Source organism: Anomaloglossus baeobatrachus, chromosome 2 (genome assembly GCF_048569485.1).
Source record: "Anomaloglossus baeobatrachus isolate aAnoBae1 chromosome 2, aAnoBae1.hap1, whole genome shotgun sequence".
In the NCBI taxonomy this organism is placed as follows: Eukaryota; Metazoa; Chordata; class Amphibia; order Anura; family Aromobatidae; genus Anomaloglossus; species Anomaloglossus baeobatrachus.
Window position 1 is genome coordinate 265,393,573 of NC_134354.1, and position 18,631 is coordinate 265,412,203.

Sequence of the window (18,631 nt, forward strand, 5' to 3'; positions counted from 1 at the left end):
TCTCTGGAGGACGAGGCGGACGTCGCAGCTCAGGGCTCTGACCCGGACGTCGCCCTTAACCTTGATACACCTGAAGGGGACGCCTTAGTGAATGATCTTATCTCGTCCATCAACCAGGTGTTGGATCTCTCACCCCCGCCTCCTCCTGTAGAGGAGTCGGCGTCTCAGCAGGAGAAACACCAGTTTCGGTTCCCCAAACGTACACGTAGTGCGTTTTTCGATCACTCTAACTTCAGAGACGCTGTCCAGAAGGCCAGAGCGGTTCCGGACAAGCGCTTTACTAAGCGCCTCACTGACACGCGTTACCCCTTCTCCTCTGAAGTCGTTAAGGGTTGGGCTCAATGTCCCAAGGTGGATCCTCCAGTCTCTAGATTGGCGGCTAGATCTGTGGTATCGGTTGCAGATGGCTCATCGCTAAAGGATGCCACTGACAGGCAGATAGAGCTCCTGGTGAAGTCCATCTATGAGGCCACGGGCGCGTCTTGTGCCCCGGCCTTTGCAGCCGTGTGGGCACTACAAGCTATCTCAGCTTGTCTGGCTGAGATTAATGCTGTCACACGTAATTCTGCTCCGCAAGTTGCGTCTTTGACTTCTCAAGCGTCAGCTTTTTCTTCCTACGCCATGAACGCAGTCCTAGACTCTGCTAGCCGTACAGCTGTGGCATCCGCTAACTGTGGCAGTCCGCAGGGCCATGTGGCTGCGCGAATGGAAGGCAGACTCGGCCTCCAAGAGGTTCTTGACCGGTTTGACGTTTTCTAGCGAACGCTTGTTTGGCGAACGATTGGATGAGATTATTAAGGAATCCAAGGGAAAGGACTCCTCCTTACCCCAGTCCAAACCTAAGAGACCTCAGCAACGGAAAATACAATCGAGGTTTCGGTCCTTTCGTCCCTCCGCCAAGCCCCAATCCTCTTCGTCCAGCAGGCCGGAGAAAGGCCAGAGGAACTCCGATGCGTGGCGGTCCAAGTCACGCCCCCAAAAGGCCGCAGGAGGCACTACCTCCAAGGCAGCCTCCTCATGACTCTCGGCATCCCCTAGCCGCATCCTCGGTCGGTGGCAGGCTCTCCCGCTTTGGCGACGCCTGGTGGCCACATGTTCAAGACCGATGGGTGAGAGACATTCTGTCTCACGGTTACAGGATAGAGTTCAGCTCTCGTCCTGCGGCTCGTTTCTTCAGAACCTCTCCGCCCCCCGCTCAGGCCGACGCACTTTTTCAGGCAGTGGACGCTCTGAAGACAGAAGGAGTTGTGACCCCCGTTCCCCTTCAGGAACGTGGTCGCGGCTTTTACTCCAACTTGTTCGTGGTGCCAAAAAAGAACGGATCATTCCGTCCCGTTCTGGACCTCAAGCTGCTCAACAGACATGTGAGAACCAGACGGTTTCGGATGGAATCTCTCCGCTCGGTCATCGCCTCGATGTCACAAGGAGACTTCCTAGCATCGATCGACATCAAGGATGCTTATCTCCACGTGCCAATCGCACCCGAACATCAACGCTTCTTGCGTTTCACCATCGGGGACGAACACCTTCAGTTCGTGGCATTGCCTTTCGGCCTGGCGACAGCCCCACGGGTTTTCACCAAAGTCATGGCATCCGTCGTGGCGGTCCTACACTCTCAGGGCCACTCGGTGATTCCCTACTTAGACGATCTCCTAGTCAGGGCCCTGTCTCGGGTGGCGTGTCAACACAGCCTTACCGTTGCTCTGGCGACTCTCCAGCAGTTCGGGTGGATCATCAACTTCCCGACATCCAAGTTGACACCGACCCAATCACTGACTTACCTCTGGATGGAGTTTCATACACAGTCAGCGGTAGTCAAGCTACCGCGGGACAAACAGCTTTCTCTCCAGGCGGGGGTGCAATCACTTCTTCTGAGTCCGTCACACCCCTTAAGGCGCCTCATGCACTTCCTGGGGAAGATGGTGGCAGCGATGGAGGCAGTGCCGTTCGCGCAATTCCATCTACGGCCACTCCAATGGGACATTCTCCGCAAATGGGACAGGAGGTCGGCTTCCCTCGACAGGAACGTCTCTCTTTCCCTTGCAACCAAGACGTCACTTCAGTGGTGGCTCCTTCCCAATTCTCTATCGCAGGGAAAATCCTTCCTACCCCCAACCTGGGCTGTGGTCACCACGGACGCGAGCCTGTCAGGGTGGGGAGCGGTTTTTCTCCACCACAGGGCTCAGGGAACCTGGACTCCGAGAGTCTTCCCTTCAGATCAATGTTCTGGAGATAAGGGCAGTGTATCTAGCCCTATTGGCTTTCCATCGGTGGCTGGAGGGCAGGCAGATCTGTATCCAGTCGGACAACACCACTTTCGTCGCATACATCAACCACCAAGGCGGCACTCGCAGTCGTCAAGCCTTCCAGGAAGTCCGGCGGATTCTGCAGTGGGTGGAAGCCACAGCCTCCACCATCTCCGCAGTTCACATCCCGGGCGTAGAAAACTGGGAAGCAGATTTTCTCAGTCGTCAGGGCATGGATGCGGGGGAATGGTCTCTGCACCCAGAAGTGTTTCGAGAGATCTGTCGCCGCTGGGGAACGCCGGACGTCGATCTCATGGCATCACGGCAGAACAACAAAGTCCCGGCATTCATGGCACGGTCTCAGGATCACAGAGCTCTGGCGGCGGACGCGTTAGTTCAGGATTGGTCGCAGTTTCGACTGCCTTATGTGTTTCCTCCTCTGGCGATGCTGCCCAGAGTGTTACGCAAGATCAGGTCCGACTGCCGTCGTGCCATTCTCGTCGCTCCAGACTGGCCGAGGCGGTCGTGGTACCCGGATCTGTGGCATCTCACGGTGGGTCAGCCGTGGGCGCTTCCAGACCGCCCAGACTTGCTGTCACAAGGCCCATTTTTCCATCTGAATTCTGTGGCCCTCAACCTGACTGTGTGGCCATTGAATCCTGGCTCCTAGCGTCTTCAGGGTTATCTCAGGATGTCATTGCCACCATGAGACAGGCCAGGAAGCCAACGTCCGCCAAGATCTATTACAGGTCTTGGCAAATCTTCTTATCCTGGTGCTCTGATAACGGTTTCCCTCCATGGCCGTTTGCCTTACCCACTTTTCTTTCATTCCTTCAATCCGGAATGGACAAGGGTTTGTCACTCGGCTCTCTCAAGGGCCAAGTATCGGCGCTCTCCGTATTTTTTCAAAAGCGCCTAGCCAGGCTTCCGCAGGTCCGCACGTTCCTGCAGGGAGTTTGCCACGTAGTCCCACCTTACAAGCGTCCGCTAGAACCCTGGGATCTTAACAGGGTGCTAACGGCTCTTCAGAAACCACCTTTCGAGCCGCTGCGGGATGTCTCTTTATCACGCCTTTCGCAGAAGGTGGCCTTTCTAGTGGCAGTTACATCACTCCGGAGAGTGTCTGAGCTTGCAGCGCTGTCATGCAAAGCCCCCTTCCTGGTGTTTCACCAGGATAAGGTGGTTCTGCGTCCGGTCCCGGAATTTCTCCCTAAGGTGGTATCTCCTTTTCATCTCAATCAGGATATCTCCTTGCCTTCATTTTGCCCTAATCCAATTCACCAATGTGAAAAGGATTTGCACTCTTTGGATCTGGTGAGAGCACTCCGGCTCTACGTGTCTCGCACGGCGCCCCTGCGTCGTTCAGATGCGCTCTTTGTCCTTGTCGCTGGCCAGCGTAAGGGTTCGCAGGCTTCCAAGTCAACCTTGGCTCGGTGGATCAAGGAACCGATTCTCGAAGCCTACCGTTCTTATGGGCTTCCGCTTCCTTCAGGGCTGAAAGCCCATTCTACCAGAGCCGTGGGTGCGTCCTGGGCATTGAGGCACCGGGCTACGGCTCAGCAGGTGTGTCAGGCAGCTACGTGGTCTAGTCTGCACACTTTCACGAAACACTATCAAGTGCATACCTATGCTTCGGCAGACGCCAGTCTAGGTAGGCGAGTCCTTCAGGCGGCGGTTGCCCACCTGTAAGAGGGGGCCGTTTCGGCTCTTTTTTTATTGAGGTATTCTTTTACCCACCCAGGGACTGCTTTTGGACGTCCCAATTGTCTGGGTCTCCCAATGGAGCGACAAAGAAGAAGGGAATTTTGTTTACTTACCGTAAATTCCTTTTCTTCTAGCTCCTATTGGGAGACCCAGCACCCGCCCCTGTGCCCTTCGGGCTGGTTGTTCTTTTGTGTACACATGTTGTTCATGTTGAATTGTTCTTTTGGTTCATGGTTTTCAGTTCTCCGAACATCCGGATTGAATTTACCCTAGACCAATTTATAAGTTTTCTCCTTCCTGCTTTTGCACCAAAACTGAGGAGCCCGTGATCCACGGGAGGGTGTATAGGCAGAGGGGAGGGGTTACACTTTTTAAAGTGTAATACTTTGTGTGGCCTCCGGAGGCAGAAGCTATACACCCAATTGTCTGGGTCTCCCAATAGGAGCTAGAAGAAAAGGAATTTACGGTAAGTAAACAAAATTCCCTTCTTTGTTTATTAACTCTTACAGCATGCTGTCCTCAGCTTGCATAGCAAAAACCTGCTGACGGATTACTTTAAAGCACTACTCCCAATATTTTGTTAGATTTAAAGCACCATTCCAGCGCTAAAATCAAAGGTCCCAGTTTCTGGTCTTATTCTCAACCTCTGGCGTTTTCCTATTGTGCCATTTTGTTACTAACTTCTTACTGGCTGAAAGTCAGAAGTTACATCACAAGGTCTCGATGCAACTATGAGAGCCAGTATGAGGCCAGAACTATCCTCTCAGTGATGTATTGAGTTGTGACCTTCGGCACACTCCATGAAACACTGCAGCTGCCGGCAGGTCAGAAATCACTGAGACCGACTAGAGCGGCACCGGAAAAAGATGGAGACGGCGGCATGTGAGTGTAAGACAGGGGGCAGGGGACTTATATGTAAAGCACTACTCTAGCGCTAAAATAAAAAATACGCTGGTGTGGTGTTTTACTTCTTCCTTCTCGTAATGATTTTCAGTTCCAGTCTTTACAGTAAATAAAAACAAAAAAACGTGGAATTGTTTGCGTATTATGTGTAGACTAAAGGGCCAGAGTGAAAATTAGATTTTTCTTTGTGTTCACATCAAAGGTAGAAAAAAAATATAAAAGAAATGTTTATATTAAAATCCCGATTTAAACAAAGTGTCAGTTACTGATGAAACAATTCCTTTCATTTTTTTTAAGGTTCATTAAATCATGCAGCAAGTAAAAAGTTGGATTTGGAGGCCTGGTTTCCAGGCTCTGGTGCCTTCAGAGAGTTAGTGTCCTGTTCTAACTGTACTGACTATCAGGCTCGAAGACTGCGGATTCGTTATGGGCAGACTAAGAAGATGATGGACAAGGTAATCTAGAAAATGATATATTAAGATTCATACTACTATATCCACTCTATTTAGTAGAGCTAATGCTTCTGTGCATACAGCTGCAGACACAGTTCTCCCTTCTCTCTGCACATCTGTCCCTCTGCAGCTCTCCTTGTATATATGCACAAGTGGAGAGGATATGTGTGTACACACATTCTGATGTATACCCTGGCTAATATATGCACATCCTACTATGTTCCCTTTATTTTATACATACTTCTTTGAGTGCAAAAAGAAACGTGTTCCAGCTCACCGCTCTGGTGTATAAGTCTGAGGAGTAGACCAGCTGATCCTGCACCGAAATCCCAGGTACAAGGGGATAATAGCAGATACAAAGTAACGAAAATCCAGCGGATCACAGGCAGATGAATTAAAAACTTTCCTTTATTTTCATCGCATTAAAAATGGATAGACAGCATCCACAAGGCACAGTTCATCCAACGCGTTTCGACATAACGCAGTGTCGTAAGTTCTTATTCTTGGATCCATGAATAAGAACTTAGGACACTTCGTTATGTCGAAACGCGTTGGATGAACTGTGCCTTGTGGATGCTGTCTATCCATTTTTAATGCGATGAAAATAAAGGAAAGTTTTTAATTCATCTGCCTGTGATCCGCTGGATTTCGTTACTTTGTATCTTCTTCTTTGAGTTTTACTTCTGTGCACTGTATCAGTGACTTGTCTGCAGCGGTGTCCTGGACAAGGTGTAATGCTAAAGCTGTGGGAGTGGATACGGTGGCATTACAGGGGATGTGCTCACTGCTGACTTGCAGCCGCCCAGCACAAGGGCTGATGGGAAATGTAATCAGAAGGGAATAGGGGAATCTGATGCCAAAGAACAGGTAGTGAAGCAGAAAGGTATAAATCAACATGGCAATGGCCTGAAAGGTGAAGCATTATCCTTAAGGCCCTGTCACACACAGAGATAAATCTGCAGCAGATCTGTGGTTGCAGTGAAATTGTGGACAATCAGTGCCAGGTTTGTGGCTGTGTACAAATGGAACAATATGTCCATGATTTCACTGCAACCACAGATCTGCCAAAGATTTATCTCTGTGTGTAAAGCGGGCTTTAGACCTTTATGGTCACAATGGCTTTCTCCACTTACAGCCCATTTTCCTGTGGGCAGTAGTCCCATGAGGCCTTCTTCTGGTTTAGCTCCTATCACAGCAGTGGCAGGGCGTGTCAATAGTTAAAGCTCCATGCTGATAAGTACAAGGCCCCACTCCACCCTTAAGATCGCTCTTTCTTCCTCTCCATCAGGATGCATGTGTCGTAATGTGAATTAGGATAAAGGGGAGGAACATCAGGGCTGATGTCCTTTCGACAGGCCAATGCTTCAGAGGTTCTGTATGGGATAAGATAGGACACAGTGGGGACGTCCTGTGACCACGGGGCACAGAGAAGAACCGTGATGGATGTTGTTTGCAAAATTGTTTGGTCTGCTGGTTACAAAACCATAGAGAGAAAGCAAAAATTGTGTAGATCAAGTGTATAATAATAATGCTAGTCCATTAATATAGTACAAAATGTGCCAAATACCAAGGACCAATCCTAGCAGACCATTCGGTACTTGGACCAAGGAGGATTAATATGCCCATGGGTCCATTTGGTCCCATTTGAGTATATTTTTTGCATGTGGATAATTTCTAATATGCGAGGCAATATTCTGTATTGTCATTATGACTATTATTATAGTTGTGATATACTGTCTCATGTTTTGTTGTTCTTATTAACAATTACCATACTACTAATTCCATATTGATTACATAGAACAATTGTCTAGCACTTTATATTTAATCCAGTCTCTTTTAGACAAATATTACATATACAGTATATTCATATTTTCTTTGGATTTTTCTACTTTTGTGCGGACACTACCCCAGTGTGGTGATATTTACATTAGATTACTGCATTTTGTAATATATTTGCTGCAGATAACTCATGGTCCTTTATTTAATTTGACAGCATTTCTTATACTTTTTGTGCATATTTTGATTTATATTGCATGTATTCTATGCATCCATATTGCCAATATGAATTGCCATTTGGATTAATGTAACCATTGTGTTGCCCACTTTTTTTTACCTGGTCTCACATTTACTCTGTGCACCACTTCCGTTGTACATATTACATCATGTTCATGCATATTTGTCCTTTTTTTTTTTTTGTTTTTTTTTAACTTGGTTTTATTTTTAACCAATAATAAATGTTCCCTGCTGTGTGTCATACCGCTCCAAAACAGATACATGAAAGAGTTCTAAAAGTAATTAAAAGTTTGTCTCCTTTCATCTTGCATGGTTTTATAATCAAGGATAGATTCACTGAGAAAAAACAAAATTAAAGGTCCAGTCACCCATAACGAGATCGTTACTACGTCACAGTTTCCGGATCGTTGTTAAATTGTTGGTGAGATTGTTGGTGAGATGTCAGTCATTTTCCCAACTACTTTAGTAACGATGCAGCGACCTCTATAACTATCTCGTTGGTCGTTGGGACCCTGTCACACAACAGCTATGTAACGATTCCGACCTCGAATAGGGGCGTAGTGTTTGACGCTTGGTGGCCAATACTGCGTTCAGATTAGGCGGCCGGCCTAGAAGGCAACTTTGTATCGCTTCGTCCTTTGTCCCTTTTTGAGCCTTGCTTTGAGGATACAACCTGCGACTCCACCCGGATTCATTCGTACTTTGTTCCCGGTTGCTTGCTTGCTTTTCGAATCGAAGCTGCATCTTCACCCGGATTCATCCCTCCTTCATTCTATCCTCAAAGCAAGGCTCAAAAAGGAACAAAGCATGAAGCGATACCCAATCAGAACGCACTACTGTTCTCAGCGCCAACCAATCGGTGCAGAGGAGGTGCGGAAAAGGTGACGCAACTACACGCCTACGTGTCACACTTTAAGCTCTCATCTAGGTCGTTAAGATTGTTGGTAGGTGTCAAACATACAGATCCATCCTGCCCAACAGGACTCCAATGAGCCAAAAATGGCCCAGGACATTCAGCAACGACCAACGATCTCACAGCAGGGGGCGGATCATTGGTATGTGTCAAACATAATGAGATCGCTGGTGAAGTTGTTGTTTCATCACAGAAACTGTGACGTAGCAACAATGTCGTTAGCGATCTCGTTATGTGTGAAGTGGCCTTAAGGTCCAATGTGAAGATAAAACCAAAATTGTTTGTTAATCATAAAACAAAGTAAAAAAAAAAAGGACAAATATGCGTGAACACAATGTAATATGTAAAAAGACAAACCTGTGGAATCACACTAAAGTTCCCGGAACACCTGACAAATTTATTTGTGTATCACGTCAATCTATGTGTGGGTAAATAGCCCCGACATTTGCATGAAATTTGTTTAATCTCATCTATATTACTGTTAGTATATCACACTGCAGATTTACCAGTGGAAAACGATGCTACGTATCCCCAACTAATACACCATGTTACCCTTCTAATAAAGGCATTGTCAAGATTAGACATGTTGTAACCTCTAAAGACCATTACATTTTTGTTACAGGTGGACTATGTGCATATGCTAAATGCTACAATGTGTGCTACAACACGGACCATTTGTGCAATTTTAGAGAATTATCAAACTAGTGAAGGAATTATTGTACCTGAAAAACTAAGAGATTTCATGCCTCCTGGTAAGGATGAGAGACATTTATTACCGATTATGGATGACTTTGTAGGCCAATGTTAGCAGTTTGAACTGAATACATTGGAGAATTGGGAGCCAATGAAGGGATTTGCAGTTGGGACAAGTGGAAGAGCAGTGAGGAGAGAGGTGGATTAGTTGGTCCACAGAGTTCCCATCTCTAAGATCCTATCCCAATATGTAGTAGGTGTAATAATAATATCAGCAAATACCTCCAATTAGAAATGTTTTACAGTTCTCCTGATATAGCCATGTCTCTTACCTCATGTGCAGGGCATTGCAATTTAGACATCTATGGTTACAGCAACAAATAACTAACTCACTATATGAGTGTGGCCGTAACCTTGGATACCTAAGCTGCACTGCCCTGCACATGAGGTAAGAGACATGGCTATATCAGGAGAACTTTACTACATTTCTAATTGGAGATAAATACTCTGACAAAGGGGATCAAAATGGAATCCTTTAAAAATAGAGCTGAAAACAAGGATTTATTAAAAAAAAAAAAAAAAAAAAAATATTTTATGATATCTTAAAAATAAGAGAAGATGATACAGAAAACAAACAGGGGTACCTGATAAATAACTGAGACTGTATACCAAGGTAAGTATACAGCATACTGTTATACAAAAAACTGATGCTGAAGTAAAGTAGACATATCGCACAAGTGTTAATAAGTAACATTAACCACTTAACTATCTGGTTTAGCGGGATTAAAAATGTGTAAAAATTGCAATGTGTAAAAATTGCAAAATTTATAATTTTTTTTTTGTCAAATTTTCTCTATAGCTTCATCCACAAACACAAATCATTTTAACCAAAATTTACTGCTAACATAAAGTACGTGTCATGAAAAAAAAATCTCAGAATCACTAGAATATGTTCTAGAGTTATTAAAAAATTTGACCTGGTTAAGAAGGTGAAACTAGGCTAGGGGGTGAAGGGGTTAAGCAGATGGCACACATCGGAAAGGAATACATGCTATTTGGCTTTTGGAATGCAGATTTTGTTTGCATAGATTGAGTGTCTAGCAAAGCCTCTGAGGTGGAAGAATAACAGGCTAATTTCTCTAGAAAGGCAACTCTGTGACCTCTTCCCCCTCCGTTCAGTGTGACGCTGGATTCTCAGGTTCTGGCCCCATTGTGGCTGGGCCTCTCTGGCATGCAGATCGGTACGGTACGGTAACAATAGCAGTTAAGAACACCTTCAGTGTTAATGACAATGTGTCTAGGCAACGATTTCCAACATAATAGGCAAACTATGGTGAAAAATTACACAAAGCAGTTGGATATCTGATAATCAATCTTCAGTAGTTCATCCAATACCTTCTATTGAGCAAGAGTGGAATGTTCTCAGCTACATACACACTATAAACATATACTGTATTTTCCGGTGTATAAGACTGGGCGTATAAGACGACCCACAACTTCTCCAGTTAAAATATAGAGTTTGGGATATACCGTATATATTCGAGTAATGTACCGATTGTTTAGTAATGTCCCCTGCAGTAATCTGCCCATTGTATAGTAATGTGCCTATCCTTGTCCCCCCTTGTAGTAATGAGCCCATTATTTAGTAATGTCCTCCTATTGGTCCTCTTCTTGTCCCCTATTATGCCGTTGTTTACACACAATAAACATTATTTTCACCTGTCCTCCGTTCCTGCGGTGACCTCAGCTGTTTCTTGTAGACCGCAAGGCACATAGACCCCTCCGTGATAGCGTCCGATGCACGGGGCCGCCGCCTCTGCCGTCATGGCTTTACTGCAGTTGAATGCTTTGCGGTGCCGTAAAGCATTCAACTGCAGTAAAGCACTGACAGCAGTTGCCCCGTGTACGGGATGCGATCATGGAGGAATGCTTCTTGCGGACCGCAGGCCCATAGACCCCTCTATGATCGCTTCCTGTACACGGGGCCGCCGCCGCTGCTGTCAGTGCTTTACTGCAGTTGAATGCTTTACAGCACCGCAAAGCATTCAACTGCAGTAAAGCCATGACGGCAGAGGCGGCGGCCCTGTGTATAGGACGCTATCGCAGAGGGGTCTATGGGCCTGCGGTCTGCCAGAAGAAGCTGAAGGCACCATGGGAACGGAGGACAGGTGAGAATGTTTGTGTGTAAGAAGGGGACCAGTAGGAGGGCATTACTAAACAATGGGCTCATGCAGCACCATGCACCGCCGTTTAAGACGACCCCCAACGTTTGAGAAGATTTTCGGGGTTAAAAAGTCGTCTTATAAGCCGGAAAATACGGTACCAAAAGGCAGCAGTGAGGAGGAGACTTTTCTGTTCCAGCTGTGGTCTGTCCCACAGCAGTATGTTCCTGCCCTTTACACTTTGTGAAACCACCCAATTGGATAATGCAGTCGCCTGTCACCGGTTAGAGGGCGTGATAGATTCTGCTTATTAACCATCTGTGGTTCCTTTTAGCGCAGGGGGAGCGATAATTACATATTTACATCTGAACAAACAATTGGTCTTACACGTACGGACTGGAGGAAAATAAAGTGTTACTCTATATGGTGTCTTCTCACACCAACCTGACAGCTGATACATGCTGCAAAATCCAAGGGCAGCATATATCAGAGGCTGATTTCAGCCATATGTTTAACTCTGAAACACATATCAGAAAAAAAATGTTTAAGGGTATGCACACACTGCAGTTTTGTTTCTCCAGCGAAAAAACGCATCCTCTGGCAGAAAAACGCATAAAAAAAGCATGCGTTTTTGCCTGAGCTTTTTTAACATTGTCAATGGTAAAACGCAGAAAAGAATTGACATGCTGCTTCTTTTTTCTGCAATCAAAACTGCAAGCAAAAAAGAAGCTACATGTGCACAACCTTTCGGATATCTCATCGACTTTGCTGGGGAAGCTTATACATGTAATTTTGGGCCACAAACTGCACCCAAAACTGCACAAAAAAGCAGCATGCGCACAAGGCCACTGTGAACCATGCTACCACAGAATAACAGTCGAACAAATGGTTTCCTGGTGGCTTCTCCCCACCCGCTATCCTGAAGTGACTAGTCTCTGTCTTCTCTCCCTAATATCAACTTATTGTCACAGTTTTGGCATACGGGATCACAATTTAGGGCACAACCCTTTCCCACTCGCTTACCATCATGCCTAAAATGTATAATACATGTGGTACAAGGTGTGTAAGACAGTTTTTTTGGGGGACAAATATTAACTAGAATTTAGTGATGAGCGAAGCCTAAGATGCTCGAGTGCTAGATACTTGAAACGAGCAGGTCAGACACTTAGACGGGCTTGACTCTAGTACCGAGTATAATGGAAGTCAAAGGAAAACTCGAGCATTTTTTCAGAAGAATCTTCCAGAAAAATGCTTGAGTTTTTCATTGATTTCCATGATACTCAGTACTATAGTCGAGCCCGACCTCCTTTCAAGTACCGAGCACTTGAGCACCTTAATGCTCGCACACCACTAGTGAAATCACCAAAAAACAAATACAAATTAGCCAATTAAAATGTAGATATTTTAGGTAAACAAATTAAAACAAGCAATAAACAATGTGACTAAAAGGCACCAACAGGGACATCAGGGGAGAGAAAAGATGAGGTGTAATTGTACACAGGCTATAAATAGCACTACTCCACACTAACAGGGATTTACCAATATAAAGCACATGTGTGGATCACAACCGAGTAGGAATGGGGCAGATATAAAAAACAATAATGTACAATCATCAGAGAGGTAGAAAGTTAATATCTGAAAAAATATCAGTAGACAAAACTCGGTTGTAAATTACCTAGTGGCATCTCCTCCGGCTGGTGCGGGCGCCCGTCCCTACACGTGTTTCAGCATAGAAGCCTTCATCAGGGGTCGTGGCATCAAACCAGCAGAGGTTACATTATATACGCATATCGGCCAATTGGCTGTCAGGTGGCAATACTAACCGAAGTTGATGGATAGCGCATGAATCCAATCAGAATCACGAAACCGTGAGCACATAGCGCCCCATCATCCAGGAAACAAGGTGTGTGACGCGAGCAGGCTCCGACCACATGACAAGTCACGTGATCGGAACCTGGTAATGTGACACAGCTCGCCCGGGATGCGTTTAACTAGGTCTCCCGCAGTCTCTATCCCAGGCAAGCTGTGTCACGTGACCGTGTTCCGATGCATGCGCTATCCATCAAATTCGGTTAGTATTGCCACCTGACAGCCCATTGGCCAGTATGCGTATTTAATGTGACCTCTGCTGGTCTGACACCACTCCCCCTGACGAAGGCTTCTATGCTGAAACACGTGTAGGGACGGGCGCCAGCACCAGCCGGAGAAGATGCCACTAGGTAATTTACAACAGGGTTTTGTCTACTGATATTTCAGATATTAACTTTCTACCTCTCTGATGATTGTACATTATTGTCCTTTATATCTGCCCCATTCCTAATGGGTTGTGATCCACACATGTGGTTTATATTGGTAAATCCCTGGTAGTGTGGAGTAGTGCTATTTATTATAGCCTGTGTACAATTACACCTCATCTTTTCTATGCCCTGATGTCCTTGTTGGTGCCTTTTAGTCACATTGTTTATAGCTTGTTTTAATTTTGTTTAAATAAAATCTACATTTTAATTGACTATTTTTTGTATTTGTTTTTTGGTGATTTCAATTGTTTGTATTGCATATAGCCTGGGCCATTGGCCCTTTCTACTACCATGCTTGGGGAATACTGACTTTTGCACATTCTTTCCGACTTTCCCCTTGTGTATTGGCATTTTTTGGTTACTCGCTCACCACTAGTAGAATTAGAAAATAACCCTATTCTGTTTTCTTAGTTTTATTTTAATAAGCAATTTTTTACTCCCCTTCAGGATTGAAAGAAATAATCAAATTTGTTAAGCCAGCTCCAATTGATGAGGAACTTACAAAAAAGCAAAAGAAGCAGCACGGAGGAAAGAAAAATAAGAATTCTGGTTTAGAATCTCAAATGCAGAATATGGATGTGAATAATGCATAAATACTCCACAGTCCATTCTTCTTATGGATGTCCAGCTGGCTGATTGCTTCTCAACATCGACCAATATTGAACTACTGTTAAATGCAGATCTATTGTATAACTGTTACTGGTCTTCAGATCGTTTCCAAAAATAAAATACAAACCTAGTATGTACAAAGCTTTTAATGATGTTGACTACAATGGCAAGGTGAGATGGAATAAATAGGCTACAAATGTAAATGTACCAATTGTAGTCAGAGTGTTCAATTGGCTGCAGAATCACTGATTTTTCAGGATTCTCATTAGAGGACACAGAAACTATGGGTGATGGCAGCTTAAGCCAGAAGGCTGACCATAACATAACACAAGTCAGCTCTTTTTCCACCAGCTGCATTCACCTAGTGGTGCAGGTTTAACAGTCTAGTTTAGGGGCCCTGTCACAGGGTCCTTCTCGGATATCACACAATCAACAGAGCGAGAGATGGACGAACAATCCAAAGATCATTTATTCCGAGCAAAATCAGACTGTCCATAAAATAATCCACCACACAGAGGGTAAAATAGTCCAAGAACACAGATACAGTCCAGTAAGCAATAAATGTCCAGGTCCCTCTAGGGAACGTCAGCTTCTCCCCCAGAGGCTGAATCTTCCTGCTTCTCTCTTGTAGTTCTCAGACAGACTGAATAATACCACCCGGTAAGCAGAGAGTTTAGGTGGATCCCAGGCCCCCTCCCCCAGACTTGGGGACAAAAGCCCGGCAGGGACTGATTAACCTGCAAACAGAACATTGTACAGACAAGGAATACACAGAATGGACAGAGCACTACGCCTAAAATTCAAACCTACACAAAATTATACACAACCCACAATATCACACCATCACAGGCCCCATACACAAGCGACAGCTGATTTTTCGGCCATTTGTTCATCTGGCAGATATCTCATGTCGTTCCAGACTCGATCCTGTGATTTCTTGCTGCTTGGTGGATTTTCTTCCTTACTGAGCCACAGCCTGGTTGGTCTCCGTCCCACTGTTGATGGTTCTCTTGTCTTTTGCTTTTCTTCCTTTGGTTTACTGTTTAGTCAGGTGATTCTCAATTTTCTATTTTGTCTCTGTCCTATCACATCCCAGGTGGGGCTATTTATACTCACCTTGCACCTGCCTTCTCTGCTGTCTAGTTTTTGGATGTTTGATAAGGAGATCCAGCCCTGAAACAAAAGGATTTTGCCTGCTAAGCAGAGACCAGTTATTTCTTTATCGTTCCTTTATGGGAGACCCAGACCATGGGTGTATAGCTTCTGCCTCCGGAGGACACACAAAGTACTACACTCAAACGTGTAGCTCCTCCCTCCTAGCATATATATATCCTCTGGTAGCCAGTCCTAGCCAGTTTCAATGCTTTGTGTTCATCAGGAGGTCACACACACATGCATTCTCTGATTTTTGATTTTTTTTTGGATTTCAAAGATTTGGAAGAAAAGCGGGTCCAGCTGGACTCCCGGCATGTCCCTTCTCACCCCACTGTGTCGGCGGTGCTGTTAAGGTTGAATTTACAAGGCTGGAGCCTTCACATGCCGCGCTCCTTCGCCATAAACCTCGGGCTCTGGCTTGAAGTGGGAGCCATCTCGGTTCTCACTGCTTTGCAGGAGACCGGTCTCCATCAGCAGCCCTTATGGATCCTGCCGGAAGGAGCGTTTAAGGGTATGTGCGCACGTTGCTTTTTACCTGCTTTTTACCTGCTTTTTTGCTGCTTTTTCTTCTGCGCTGTTTAATGCCAAAATGGATGTGTTCTTCTATTCAAGCAAAGTCTATGGGAATTTGGGTTTCTTGTTCACACTATGTTGTTCAAAATGCTGCCTTTTTGTGGCAGAACTTTGGTCAAAAACTCAGCTTTTCAAAGAAGCAACATGTCAATTGTTTTTGCCATTTGGGTTTTGCACTGCAAAGCTGAGTTTTTGACCAAAGTTCTGCCACAAAAAGGCAGCATTTTGAACAACATAGTGTGAACAAGAAACCCAAATTCCCATAGACTTTGCTTGAATAGAAGAACACATCCATTTTGGCATTAAACAGCGCAGAAGAAAAAGCCGCAAAAAGCAGGTAAAAAGCAGGTAAAAAGCAACGTGCGCACATACCCTAACCCCTCTCCAGGGACATGGCCCTGCGTCTCAAAAGCTAAGTATTGAGACGTTTTTACCACAGAAAGTGGTCCTTCCAGGGGTCCCTTGTACTTTATTTATTGGGGAGAGTGTGTTATATCACTGTGTTAACATTTCCGGCCGGTTCTCCAGTTTTCACTGGAGAACCGCGCCGACGGTGCCTGCACGCTGGCCGCATTTTTAAATCTAGGCCCCGGCTTCGCCTGAGGCCTAGTTTCGATTCTCCACCCCTGCATGTCAGTCAGTGTAGAGGGACAGCGTGGCTCCGCCCAGCGGCTGTTCAGCACAGGGAGCGGACACTCCTCTCTGAGGAAGGATTCCCTCCCCTGTATACTTCATTTGCCCGCTCTCAGAGTAGGCCCCGCCCCCTCTCCTCGCTCCGGTCGCCATTTTCTCAGCGTTATCTGTGTCTGCATAGGCACAGAGATACCTCATTGTGACAAATGGGGGCCTGGGCTGGGGAACTGGAGGGCACAGAAATGTATGTTAAACGGTCTGGCAAGCCACAACCTCCAGTTGTGCAGCTGCTTATATTCTCTGTTTATATACTCTGCTGGGGGTCGTTCTGGAGATGCATTCTCTCACAGAGCCCCCACTTCTGCAGCATGTCTCACATCAGAGCAAGGCTGCAAGGCTGTTTTCTTAATATACACTGCATGTAGACTCGTACTGTCTGTACCGAGCACATAAATACAGTGATTCCTCAGCCTGGAGGGTCCCTCCAGCTGCTCCGGCTCAGGTGGTGCTGAGCATGCATTAGCCCCCTTCTTAGGGCGCTTCTGCTGCTACGGCTCGCTCAGCAAAGCTCTCAGAGGACTCTTCATCTGGTCTCAGACCCCGTCCTCCTAAAATGGAGACGCAGGGTCCCCTGTCCTTCCCCGTCCCGCAGCTCTGATTCACGAGCTGACTCACTGGACAAGGAGGATGTCCTTACTGGGGGCTCGGACGCTACTTCATGTACCATTGATCTGTCCGAAGGTGATGCAGATGCTAATGATTTGATTGCGTCCATTATATTTGTACTGGACCTCAATCCGCCTGTATCAGGGGAGTATCCCCCTCTGGCAGAAAGGCATCAGTATACCTTAAGAGAACAAGGAGTGTGTTCCTTAACCACTCCAGTTTTCAGCCCACTGTGACCAAGCCCAGAGCCTGTCCTGACAGACGCTCCCAAAGCGTGGTTCGGATGACTGTTCCCCCTTCCACCAGAGGTGGTCAAGGAGTGGGCTCATTCACCAAGGGTGGTCCCTCCGGTGTCTAGTGTTTCAGCCCGGATAGTTGTATCAGTGGCTGACGGCACCTCCCTAAGGATCCACATTACTTCGGTACTGGACCTCAACCCGCCAGTATCAGAGGAGCAACCCTCTCTGGCAAAAAGGCACCAGTTTTCCTTGCCTAAGAGAAAAACGAGTGTATTTCTTAACCACTCCAGTTTTCAGGCCACTGTGACCAAGCCCAGGGTCTGTTCTGGCAAACGCTTCCCAAAGCGTGGTTCGGATGACGGTTTTCCCCTTCCACCAGAGGTGGTCAAGGAGTGGGCTCATTCACCAAGGGTGATCCCTCCGGTGTTTAGACCTCAGCCCGGACCGTTGTACCAGTGGCTGATGGCTCCTCACTTACGGCTTTCCTGTCCGACAGGTTGTCCTTCTGGCCAAATCTGTATGGAGGCGGCAGGGGCCTTGTTTCCCTCACAGGGACCCTATGCCGAAATGGTTGCCTTAACTTCCAGACTCCAGTTTTTTTCATCCTATGCCATATCTGCCATGCTGGAGACTCCCACCGCACTGCGGTGGCCTCGGCTAATTTCCTCGCTATCCGCAGGCTCCTGTGGCTTCAGAAGTGGAAGGCGGATGCTTCTCAAGAAGTTCCTTGCTGGGCTCCCTTTTGCTGGGACCAGTCTATTCGGGAACAACTGGATGAAATTGTTAAGGAAGCTCTTGGCGGGAAGAATTCTTCTATGCCATAAACCTATACCAGGAAACCTGTCCAGGGCAGGAATCAGTCGAGGTTTCGTTCCTCCATCTGATCGTGCTCTAAGCTCTCGGCCTCGTCCGAGGACCGCAGGAGATGCTGCCACTAAGTCAGCCTCCTCCTGGCTATCTGGCCACGCCAGCAACGTCCTTGGTCGGTGGCAGGCTCTCCCATTTTGGCGACGTATGGTTTTAACACGTCTCCGATCAGTGGGTGCGAGATACCATCTCCCACGGCTACAGGATAGAATTCTATCCAGCCCGCCAAACAGATTTTTTCTGTCAACTCCCCCCTGCTCTAAGGCCGCCGCCTTCTCACAGGCTGAGGCATTCTTGCAGGCCACTGGAGTAATTGTACCGATTCCCGACTGGGAACGGTTCTGAGATTTCTGCTTAAATCTATTCCTTGTACCCGAAGAGGGCGGTGCCTCCGACCTGGATCTCAAGCTTCTCAAGCATGTTCAGGGCATTTTCGCATGGAGTCTCTGCGGTCAATCAATGACCCAAGGAGATTCCCTAGCATCCATCGACATCAGAGATGCCTA

General features: G+C 46.4%; 1 protein-coding gene across 1 annotated transcript in view; it reads left to right on the forward strand.

The window, feature by feature from the left end:
• The window catches only part of SARS1 (seryl-tRNA synthetase 1), a 57,196-nt gene extending 42,997 nt beyond the window's left edge, over nt 1-14,199 (forward strand). The window contains exons 9-11 of the mRNA XM_075335807.1: nt 5,151-5,308; nt 8,854-8,983; nt 13,831-14,199. Coding sequence (XP_075191922.1) covers nt 5,151-5,308; nt 8,854-8,983; nt 13,831-13,976 — 434 coding nt within the window. The 3' untranslated portion in view covers nt 13,977-14,199. The remainder of the gene's footprint in view (nt 1-5,150; nt 5,309-8,853; nt 8,984-13,830) is intronic.
• The last annotated feature ends 4,432 nt before the right edge of the window (nt 14,200-18,631 follow it).